This window comes from Nematolebias whitei, chromosome 9 (genome assembly GCF_014905685.2).
Source record: "Nematolebias whitei isolate Nwh7 chromosome 9, NemWhi1, whole genome shotgun sequence".
Classification (NCBI taxonomy): domain Eukaryota; kingdom Metazoa; phylum Chordata; class Actinopteri; order Cyprinodontiformes; family Rivulidae; genus Nematolebias; species Nematolebias whitei.
This window is the reverse complement of record NC_056506.1, coordinates 43,220,817-43,231,493: the sequence shown is the minus strand read 5'-3', so window position 1 is coordinate 43,231,493 and position 10,677 is coordinate 43,220,817. Positions and strand designations below refer to the sequence as shown.

The window sequence follows — 10,677 nt, the reverse complement described above, 5'->3', positions numbered from 1 at the left end:
CCCCCCCCCCCCCCCCCCCAAAAAAAAAAAAAAATCAAATGGCTTTTCTTTAGCTGCTAACTCCTCACGGGGCTCTAATGCTGCAGCGTTACAAGACGATGCGTCTGGGCTGGCTACCTGACGCAATAGTTCACTCCCCCTGTACGCTAAGGAAATGAGAACGGGAGGGGTCAGTGAAAAGCACCGGAGTTGAGCCTTTTGTCATCCAGTGCCTTCAGGAGAAAGAGGGAGACACGAAGAAACGATAAAGCCGATAAATGAAAATTATCTACCTCATTTTAATTTATCATGCAATTAACTGGTTTATTGTTTATCGCGACAGGCCTAATAGGAATGTAAACTTTAGCTGAAGCATGCTTCATTTTATTTACTCCGATGTTTGAACAAAGAAAACCAGACATTTGGAGAGTTTAGTGTGGCATCTCTTGATGTCCCAACATCCTTTTCAGCGATGCTGCTTCAGTCCTGATGGTTAGTTTCAGAGATGTTAAGTGGAGTAGATAATTGTTGCCATCACTCAGTTTTAGCTGGGTGACGTCCCCTGCCAGAGTAATCATAGCTGTAGCCTCTGTGAACTGAAGTAGCCAGGGTTTGATCTGGACTTGAAACGGACCCAGGTTAATGGCAGAGCTCGTTGGAGGCTTACGCAGCCCCGAGCTGCTCGTGAAACTCCGTGGACGTGATTGCCAAGCTGGCCAGTGCCCAAATACCCCTGTAATTATAGTCACACCCTCCTCCCCTGTCCCTGGGCCAGATTGGACCCCTGTCAGCGTTTGTTTTTTGGTTTGGTCCTGGCCTGTTCATACTGCTTTAATACACTGGCTTTTCACCCACACGCTCGCTGTGGACGGCTCAGTTCTGGCTTTCAGCTGGCTGAATGACAGCTTTTCTGCATTCTGGCTGTCTGCTGACTAATGACGGACCACTTGCTGGCCTCAGCTGAGCAGCAGGGCTGCACGGTGGGAAAAACTAAACTTGTCAACACAGTTCCAACACTCAGGATCATTCGAAATCGTCGAAGTACCTTGAGAAACATCATGATGGGATTTCTTGTCATTTTAGGGAGATTTTGCGTGACTCTTAATTTTTGCCACAAAAAGTAGTTTAAAGTATGTCATCAGTTGCCAATACCATTTACCTAAACAAATGTAATGTGTGCATGTGTTAATAGCATTAACTAGCTTGTTACAGGCATTGGTGTACAACACATTTGTTTATAGGATGTTGTTACTAAACATTTATAAAACCAACATACGCAGAAATAACATCTGGCTAGACCAGTAGGGTCCAAGCCTGGTCCTCGAGGGCAAAGGTCAGAAAGCTGATTTATTATCTGCAAAGTGAAAGCAGAGAAACATCTCAAACTTGCAGGATAACGGCCCTCAAGGATCAGGATTGGGCACCACTGGGCTAGACATTTACCAGTGCATCATTCGAAACAGCACATTTTATAAGGAGTCTTAAGAAGAAGTTTGTAGAGAGAAATGTGGCGACAGGACCGTACTGCTACTTCCCCATTTTCATTGGATCAAAGCAGAACTGGGGCAGCCCCTCACTTGAGAACCAACGCATAAAACACGAGGTCAACAAAATGCATGTAAAAATAGAACTGCCTCTTACTATAGCGCTTTAGGTCACACTTGATCATAATAGACTACCCAGGTGATGATTTACCGTAGCTTGCTTCGATCAAACATTAGAACACTGGCCACACAGAATACCATTAAAACTGAGCTCAAACTAAAACCCACGTTTGTTTCTTTACTCGTGCAGAGCTGTGTTGTTGTATGCACACCACAGTTTTAAACACCGTAGCAGATTCAACTGGCAATGCTTTTTATTATAACGCCCCAGTAAATTTACCCCGAGATGGCTCTGTGTAAATATGACGTTCGTACCAGTTTGTGCTTGTTGCTCCTGTGTTGGGATAGAGCTCCTAACTGGGTTCATTTATGATTCATGTAGCCACAGTGGGAGGTTTTGGATTTTATTCCATGCATGGGAACGATGCTGTTGTCTCTCTGCTGACTCAGCTGTTTATAAGACCGTCGCATACTATTCTCAAGACAAACCCGGAATGCAACCCTTTATTTTTGCTTGTGGAGCCGGAGTTTAAAGGAAAAACGTAACTATGTAAATTCCCTTCTTTCTGACGTTGAAGTCTTTGTTTACATTCTTATGGGTTAACATTTTTCAAGCCTTTGATAATCTTGGATGTGTGTTCACAGAAAGAACAGCAGATTCTGTCTTATACAATCAGGATTATTCATTTGGGGGCAGTAGGAAAAAGCTACGTAACTGAATAACTTAATACGTAATTGTGGTTTGTGTTGATGAGCAATAGCTATTTTTTGTGAACGTTTTTAAAGTGGAGTGACGTGTTAAGCAAAAATGCTTAATTTTTATGTGAACATTTAAATGAACACAGAGGAAATCCAATGAATTGTGATTCAAATGTTTCACAGTATTGATTTATTTATGTATATTTGTTTTAAAAAAAAAAAGTAACACAAACTGTAATTGTAAATGAAAAGTTGAAACTAAGGACGTTTATTTTCTGTTGTTATGAAAGGTGGGAATGCACGCAATTAATTTTGTGTGTGGGGTCAATCGTTCCGTCTGTTGGCAAAATATATCATGAACCGTGTGACGATTTTAATTAAATTCTCTCAGAAAGCGATCAATGGATGTTCAATTCAAGATGGCTTCCACCGCTAAGCTAATCAATCGTAGCAAACACAAAAGTGGTTACAACTCATGTAGGTTTAAAAATATTGGGCTATTGTTTGGTGTGTCAGTAGCTGACACTCGTGCTCAACTCGTACTCCGTGGTGTGATGATTCTTTAAAACTTCAGCATGCAAGATGGCAGGTGATAGGCATTCCTTTGAGGAATGTTTCCCTGTAAACCCAAATTTGTTTTTGTCAGATCACATCTGTATAATGTTGTGAGTAGGGATGCACAATGTTGGATTTTTGGCCAGTATCTGATATGCCGATATGTTAAATTTATTTGTCCGATAACTGATACTGATATTTTTAATAAACTTTCCTTTGTCAGAACATTTCCCTCTTATTTAGGCTTATTTGCTACAAAGGTTTTGTAACAGCTGTAAGAGCTGGTGACAAATATTATTCAGTAACAGCCATATTATATGCATAGCACTTTAACTTCTATTAAATGAAAAGTGTTAAATGTTATTTATTAGCATTAGTCACCTGCGATGCTGTCTCATTGTGGAGGTTTGTTCCAGGTTACTAGCTGCAGTGTGGGATCCTCTGCACTCTTGTGCATGAAGGACAGACTTTTTAGGTTCAAAGTTTTTGTCTATCCATTGTGCCGTAAAACTAATCATGCATCACTTGACGTCCAAATGTCTGTGGTAAAACTCCCCCAAGTGCTATCGGCTATTAACTTCTCGATGATGTCGGAAATGACGGCTTGTAACTCGAGTAAGGTGACGTCGGAAAATTATCTCTGACTGGGGACGATGTAGCGAGACTCAACCAAGTCCAAAAATCTTCAGAATCCGACATCCTCAACCAAAAAAAACTTCCACACCGCCGACATTTTGACTTCTTCCTCTCCGCTGTGATCAGATCAGGTTGTGTGACGTCATCACGTTGTGCTGGCGCTGCAGGCATCCTTGTCACCGGGTTGTCATACAAAAACATAACCTTTAATATGGTGAGTAATTCTGATGGAATGTTCGATGTTTAACTTTAACGCCAATATCGGCTGATACCGATAACATGCCGATAATATCGTGCATCCCTAGTTATGAGTAATGTAGAGTGTTGTCTTTAACCATCCAGTAAAATTAAGCTTTAATTTGTTTTAAATTAATGTTGAATTTATTCAGATTCAGAGAGATTTATTTGTCATTCGCGCCACATGTGGTACATGTAGCGGAACAAGATTATGCACACAGGGTCCCAGTTACATCCAACAACAAAATTTAAAAGAAAAACAGTAATAACATCTAAGTTATGAACTAAGAAAAACATCAACTAAAAATATACTAAGCACTAATAGCATACAAAAATTATGTCAAACAGCAGCACGAACATGAGTCTGTGTGAGCAGATGAGCACGCATGAACACAGCAACATGAAACAGATCAGCAGCAACATGAAACGGATCAGCAGCAGCATGATGTGATTTTTCACAGTGATTATTCTGGTTAAAGATTCATGAGTCTAACAGCCTCAGGGTAGAAGCTGTTCCTCAGTCTAGTGGTTCTACACTTAATGCTCCTCAACCTCCTTCCTGAGGGGAGCAGGGCAAAAAGTGTGTGTGCTGGGTGAGTGGGGTCCTTCATGATGCAGGTGGCTCTTCCTGCATCTGGAGGTGTAGATGTCTGTGACGGTGGGGAGACTGACTCCAACAGACTTCTGTGCAGCCTTATATTATTATTTAATCCAGTTAACTCCAATTAATTTTATCCATTATTTTATCTAGTTAACCTAAAAAAAATTATAAAGACTAATTTGTTGTGTATGTAGAGCAAATTTTTGCTTGAATTTTAAGTTACAATTTAAATAATACCACCTTAGGATATTTTTGGCAATCTTTAGAAGTTTTAATTATTTTTTAAAACATTGTTTTAAAGAAAACCTGTTGATCCCCCCCCCCCCCCCCCCAAATCAACAGGTTTTCTTCTTTCAACTTTAAGCGTTTTAAGTCACAAGTTGGTTGAAAAAAAAAATCTAAGAAGTGGGATGAATAACTGTTTTTGTGATTATGTAGAAACTTTATTGTATAACCTGTAAAGTAAAAAAAAATTATTACCTGTAAAGTTTAAAAAAATGAATGCGCTGTACACAACAACTACGCAGTCGTGTTTGTTCTTAGAGTAAATGTCACACAAAATCTAAAACGTTGTCATTTGAATTCGTGTTGAGTAATGGGGCTCTCCCCGTCATCGAGGTTTCTGCTTAAACATCAGCTTTTCTATTTCTTAATTTAGAATAAAATATTTCTGCTCAAGCAAAGCGTGAGCGTAACAAGGAAGCAGGTAAAGTTCATTCAAAGTACTCGAGAATATGGTCTTATGACTAAAAATGATCATCCTCGTGCCATGATGTTCAGACGTCACTCTATGAGGAGGTTCAGATGGTTGTTACGTTTTCTCCCGGTTGTGGCGGCGCCCACAGCGCACCTTCTGCTGGCTTTGTGTCATGAGCCACATCAGAGAGCTGCTAGGTTTCACCGATGAGTGTCGTAGAGACGGCGTGCAGGGGGACGCTTTCCTGCCAGAGACGGAAGAGTCCCTAAAGCTGTGATTCACGCTGCCTCATGTAGTCGTTTCCTGAGCGTTCTTTCAGGTCATTCTACAGGAGGGTAATGGAAAGTTCAATAAAACTCCCTGATTACTGATCTACTCGCACAAGCTTCGCTCCTCTACGGTTAACTTTGATGCCTTTCAAAGCTCTTTCTCGGGTCTGCCTGTCTGCCGAGATTTCCTCATCTCGGTCATCTGTTCAGACAGTTCTATGGAAAAGTTGAGATCCTTCTCATTGCTGTTGTCTTCTCCTCTCAGGTGCATGATGAGCCGGCTGTGCAGTAGGCGTCTAAGCTAGTCAGGTGCCGCACCATGGCCAAACCTGGGGGCGACCGAGATGGAGCCATGGTGGATAAGCCGGTGGGGAAGAAGGTACGCAAGTTCAACCTCTGCGTTTAATTGCCATCAATTGTTTTTCATAAGGAGGTGATACTTAAAATATTTGCAGTTAAAGCCATACATGTTTTTCTAAGTTCGTAAGTATTTTCAGTTAAAGCAAAATTTTTATTATTTTTTCCTTGTTTTCTCACTGGACATTTTTCAATAAAAGAGATAAAGTTAGACTTTAAGACTGAGAAGGTCTGGACATGACGGGACAGTGAGTATATTGGATGAATGATGTTAGAGATGTAGCTTCCAGGAAAAAGACAAAGAGAAGATGTAGTAGTTGGTAGGAGGAGTGAGGGTAGAGGATACGGAGGACATGGTGAGATGAAGCAGGATGGTGACCCCTGAAGATGGAAAAGACGAAATAAGATCTTTACCAAAAAGTAGCTCCATGTTACGGAACAGAAGTATTTCCATCCATCCATTTTCTTTACCCACTTTTCCATACAAAGCTGCGGGGGAGTTGGTGCCTACTTCCATTGGTCTATCGGCGAGAGGCGGAGATACCTCGGACAGCTCGCGATCATGGAGACAAACAAAGACAGACAACCGTTCACGCTCAACTCTCAGATCTGGTGACGATTTGAGTTACCAAATAATATGCATTTAATTGATAGACGGGGACAGATAAAGCTGCCGATGTCCTAGCAAGACTGGTTGGGAAGGACAGACCAGCGTCGCTGGCTACCAAGTTAGACTCGCGTTCACTTGTTTTGTCAGTCCTTCCTGCTGCAAAAACCTGAACTTCGAACCTTCGGATAAAAAATGAATACAGTATGTACATTTAAAACGACTTGCTACCACTGCCTGCTTCAGGTCCTCCCTCACTACAAAGCCTGAAGTTCACCATGGAGTCCATGTCCTCACTGGAGATCATGACTCCTTCCTAATGCAGGTTAAGACTCTTGAAGTGGTTTACCCGAGTACTGGGGGCCAAGGGAACTCTGTCAAATGTGATCCTCCAAGCAAAATCTTAAGGATCACAGCTCCAAACACTTGTGCCACCTCACACGGTGAGTCATTCGTATAAATAAAATTCAATTTGGAAAAAAAAGAATAAATTTCTTTAAGCCAAATTTCCACTTGGCTCCAAGTAGTTGTGAGCAGGATTCACGAGAGAGAATGTCTCCGAACATTCAAGAGGTTTCTCTGTTGTCACGTGACTCTCAGAAGAGCTGGGATTTTGTACTGGTTCAGGCTCAAAATAGAGTTGTCACTGGTGTCTCAAACTTGTCTAAATGTTGTTGCAGGCATCTCCAAGCTTTCTCAAGAGCGCTAGAGAACGATTTCTGGCAGAAAACTTCCAGGTATAAAACCCACGCCACTGATGAATATTATTACAAAAACTTGATATTGAAGGCGTACCCCAGTGGATTATCATGCGAGGGCGGCTGCCATGAGGAGTTCAGAGTGGACTGAGGCAGGAAACAAAATAATGTGCAAAAGCTGTAATAAAGTTTTGCAAGTCGTACACACACGACCGGGCCATTCAGAACCCGGCTGCTCGGCTTGGTGGTTGCTGGTTTGCAAACACCGTTCAGTGAGACTGCATCTGAATCTTCCAGTTTCCAGTTGTCACAGCCCAGTAAGATGCCACCTTTCATACACCGGTTTATACTTCAATAACTATTTTTTTTTATACAACTCAAAACATACAAGTGCACAATATAATATAAACAAACAAATCAATAACAATTTACAGTTGTGTTGGTAAGATTAAATTATTCAACTATTCTGCTGTAAATGACCTCATGATCTCACAAAGTAACTCACCTGTTAAAGTGGCAACAGGTGTCTGAACAGACAACATTGGTCTAAATGTTACGAGCGACAGCACGTGCGCGCTGCAGTATGGCAGCACTGACGGGAGCGCCGCTTGGACTCGCTCTTTCTTTTGTTCTGTTGTTTTAACTTTTTTTTGTGCCTGCACTGCATCTTCGTTCAGTTCCTGGCTCCCTTCCAGTCTCGGGTTCAGGCTCCGGACTGTCGTGGCAGCCGTCTCCACGATCCTCCATCTCCCTGCACGGACCGAACGCTACAGAACAGTTCGGTTCCACAGGGAAACCTTGGATGTTCTGTGTCTGTCTGGAGGGCAGTCGTCGTCCGTTACTGCAATCGTTATCATCATCATGTTGTTAACAGAACCGTGCTGCTAACAGAACCACTCTGCTCATAGGACCGTGCTGCTGTAGGCTTGGATGCATTTCTTTTTCACTTTTGGTGCCTTGTTTTTGTATTTTTGCTACAAGTTTTGGTATTTCTTTTTTTTTGGTGAGTTGAGACGGTTCTTCTCGTCCTGAGCATTTCATTGCATTGTTGACCTTGTGTTGATCTGCATACGACAAATAAACCAAACCTAATGTTGCTGAGCAGACTTGTGCTTCAACGAAGTTCATTTTAAAACCCCTTAGTGATTTTATAGGGGGCTATTTTTCATTCTTCATCGCACTGTGGAAAACAATAAAACATCCAACACTAAAGATAAACTAGATAGATGCAAGATAGATTTTTAGTTATGTTGTGTTCATTGACCCCCACCTGAACGCTGAGCTGAATTATCTATAAGAATGTTTGAACTCGTTTGCGTCTCCCTTTATCGGGGCAGCAGCTTTTCTCACGCATCTGCACGATTGTTTTTCGAGTACAAAAATGTAGTTTTTGTGTGTAAACACACGTCGCCCACTCATTGGAACAGTAACATCTGGGTGTCGGCAGGGTGCCAGTTCTCTCTTTTAACTCCGTATGAAACGCTTCAAATACACACTTTATGTTCAAATAACGCTGGTTTTAGCTCATTTCATTTAGAAATGCAGATAAATAATCACGGACAGAAACATTCATTAAAGTCCCGTTTTTATATTTGGTGCAGATATTATTTTACTCATAACAGTTTTTTTTTTTGTGTTGCACTTCAGTGTTTTGTCATGAAACAAGTGACACGTTGGCTGTTTAGCGCCTACGACACTACAATGAGTTCTTTTTCACTTTTTTTTTCACCACCAACAGTACTTAGTTATTCTCGTAGATAAAAGGAAGATTGATTCTGTCTTTATTTTAAAGGAAAAGTTCTTCACATATAGCAGCTCTCCTACTTTCAACAGTGCCAGACGTTTCAGCTTCAGCATTTCTTTGCTGAGATCAAAGCGCCACACTGCAGACATTTTCCTTCTGCCAGAAATGTATTTTACTGCACCAAAGTGCAACTCAGTAAAAGTAATGGTACTGAAAAAGCTTTGTCTGCAGATCAGAGTGTAAAATAACATTAAATTGGGGGGGGGGGATTGATAATACATGTATTACTTGTCCAGTTCCTGTGGGTGTTCCGTTACTTCTGCTCTTCTTTATAGAATCAATCAGGGCACCTTATAAATGTTTAAAAAGAAGAAAAACCCTAATTATTGTTTAAAGCCAATATTGATTTAACTTGTTTTTGTGTGTAGCATATTAAACTATATCATGACCCACTGCAAACTCTCTCAGAAAGTAAACCGATGCACATCAGCAAATGATTAATTTTTAGAGTCAACCCCTTAAGATGGTCGCCACGCCGCAACAAAGCAGCAAAAATGCCCTCAGCTACTTTAACAAACGAGCTAAAATTTGGTGTGGTAGTAGCTGAAAGTCAAGGTCAAGGTTTCTTTATTGTCATTTGCATCATGTGTGGTACATGTGATGGAATGAAATTGTGTGCATGCTAATGCTAAAGCATTAACTGGCTGAGTCGTTGACAACACAAACTCTGAACGTGACATTTCACATCACATGAGTTCGCGTGGGCAGCACGGTGGCGCAACTGGTAGAGCTGCTGCCTCTCAGCGAGCAGGTCCCTGGTTCAAACCCTGGTCCAGGGGCCATCTGGGTGGAGTTTGCATGTTCTCTCCGTGCATGCGTGGGTTTTCTCCGGGTACTCCGGTTTCCTCCCACAGACCAAAAACATGCATGTTAGGCTGATTGGTAACTCTAAATTGTCCCTAGGTGTGAGTGAGAGAGTCAATGGTTGTTTGTCTCGTTTGTCTCTATGTGGCCCTGTGATGGACTTGCGACCCGTCCAGGGTGTACCCCGCCCCTCGCACAGTGATTGCTGGACATGGGCACCAGCGACCCCCGTGACCCAAAATGGAATAAACGGGTAAAGATAATGGATGGATGGATGGATGAGTTCGCGTTCTTCTGAGGTTTTACCAAAATGATTACAACACCATTATTTCTCATCATAAGATGGTCTTAGTTTAAACATCAAAGTTCATGCTCAATAATCCAGTTTAAAAAAAATCCAAGTTCAGTTGGGTCATCTGGACGGTTTCTTTTCTTTTTTTTCTTTTTTTTTTTTTGATGTTGAGACCTTCATCCAGAAACCATCCAGATGACCTGACTGAACTTTGTTGGATTTTTTTATTACTTGGATTATTGCGCATGAACTTTGATGTTTTGAACCACTTTGGCTATGGCTGATTCAGAGGAGTCGACGAGGGAGAGGATGGGCCCCAGAAACCATCTTATTACCAGCAAACTGGTTGGTCCATTATGCGAGTCTGCTGCTTGTGGGACTGAGTTTGTTTTGGCTTCTCAGACTGATTAAGTCCTTTAGATGAAAGACAAACGTCTAAAAAAAAAAAAAAAAAAACCGTCCAGATGACCTGACTGAAGAATGCTGCACCTTTTGAAATGATTTCAGATCTGGTATCTGAAGAAAAATATGCAATTATATGTTGGGCTTCGGGGGCACAGTGACTCAGTTGTTAAGAGCTGTTGCCACTCAGTGAGAAGGTTGCTGGTTCAAATCCCAGCCTTGGACCTTTCTGGGTGGAGTTTGCATGTTCTCTCTGTGCATGCGTGGGTTTTCTCCAGGTCCTCCAGTTTCCTCCCACAGACCTAAAACATGCATGTTAGGCTGACTGGTAACTCTGAATTGTCTCTAGGTGTGAGTGAGAGAATGAATGGTTGTCTTGTTTGTCTCTATGTCCCTGTGATGGACTGGAGACCAGTCCAGGGTGTCCCTGTGATGG

General features: G+C 41.8%; 1 protein-coding gene across 3 annotated transcripts in view; it reads left to right on the top strand.

The window, feature by feature from the left end:
• The window catches only part of ankrd12 (ankyrin repeat domain 12), a 51,795-nt gene that overhangs the window by 21,703 nt on the left and 19,415 nt on the right, over positions 1 to 10,677 (top strand). For all 3 annotated transcript variants that reach the window (XM_037682382.1, XM_037682380.1, XM_037682381.1), the window contains exon 2: positions 5,543 to 5,656. In XM_037682382.1, coding sequence (XP_037538310.1) covers positions 5,597 to 5,656 — 60 coding nt within the window. In that variant the 5' untranslated portion in view covers positions 5,543 to 5,596. The remainder of the gene's footprint in view (positions 1 to 5,542; positions 5,657 to 10,677) is intronic.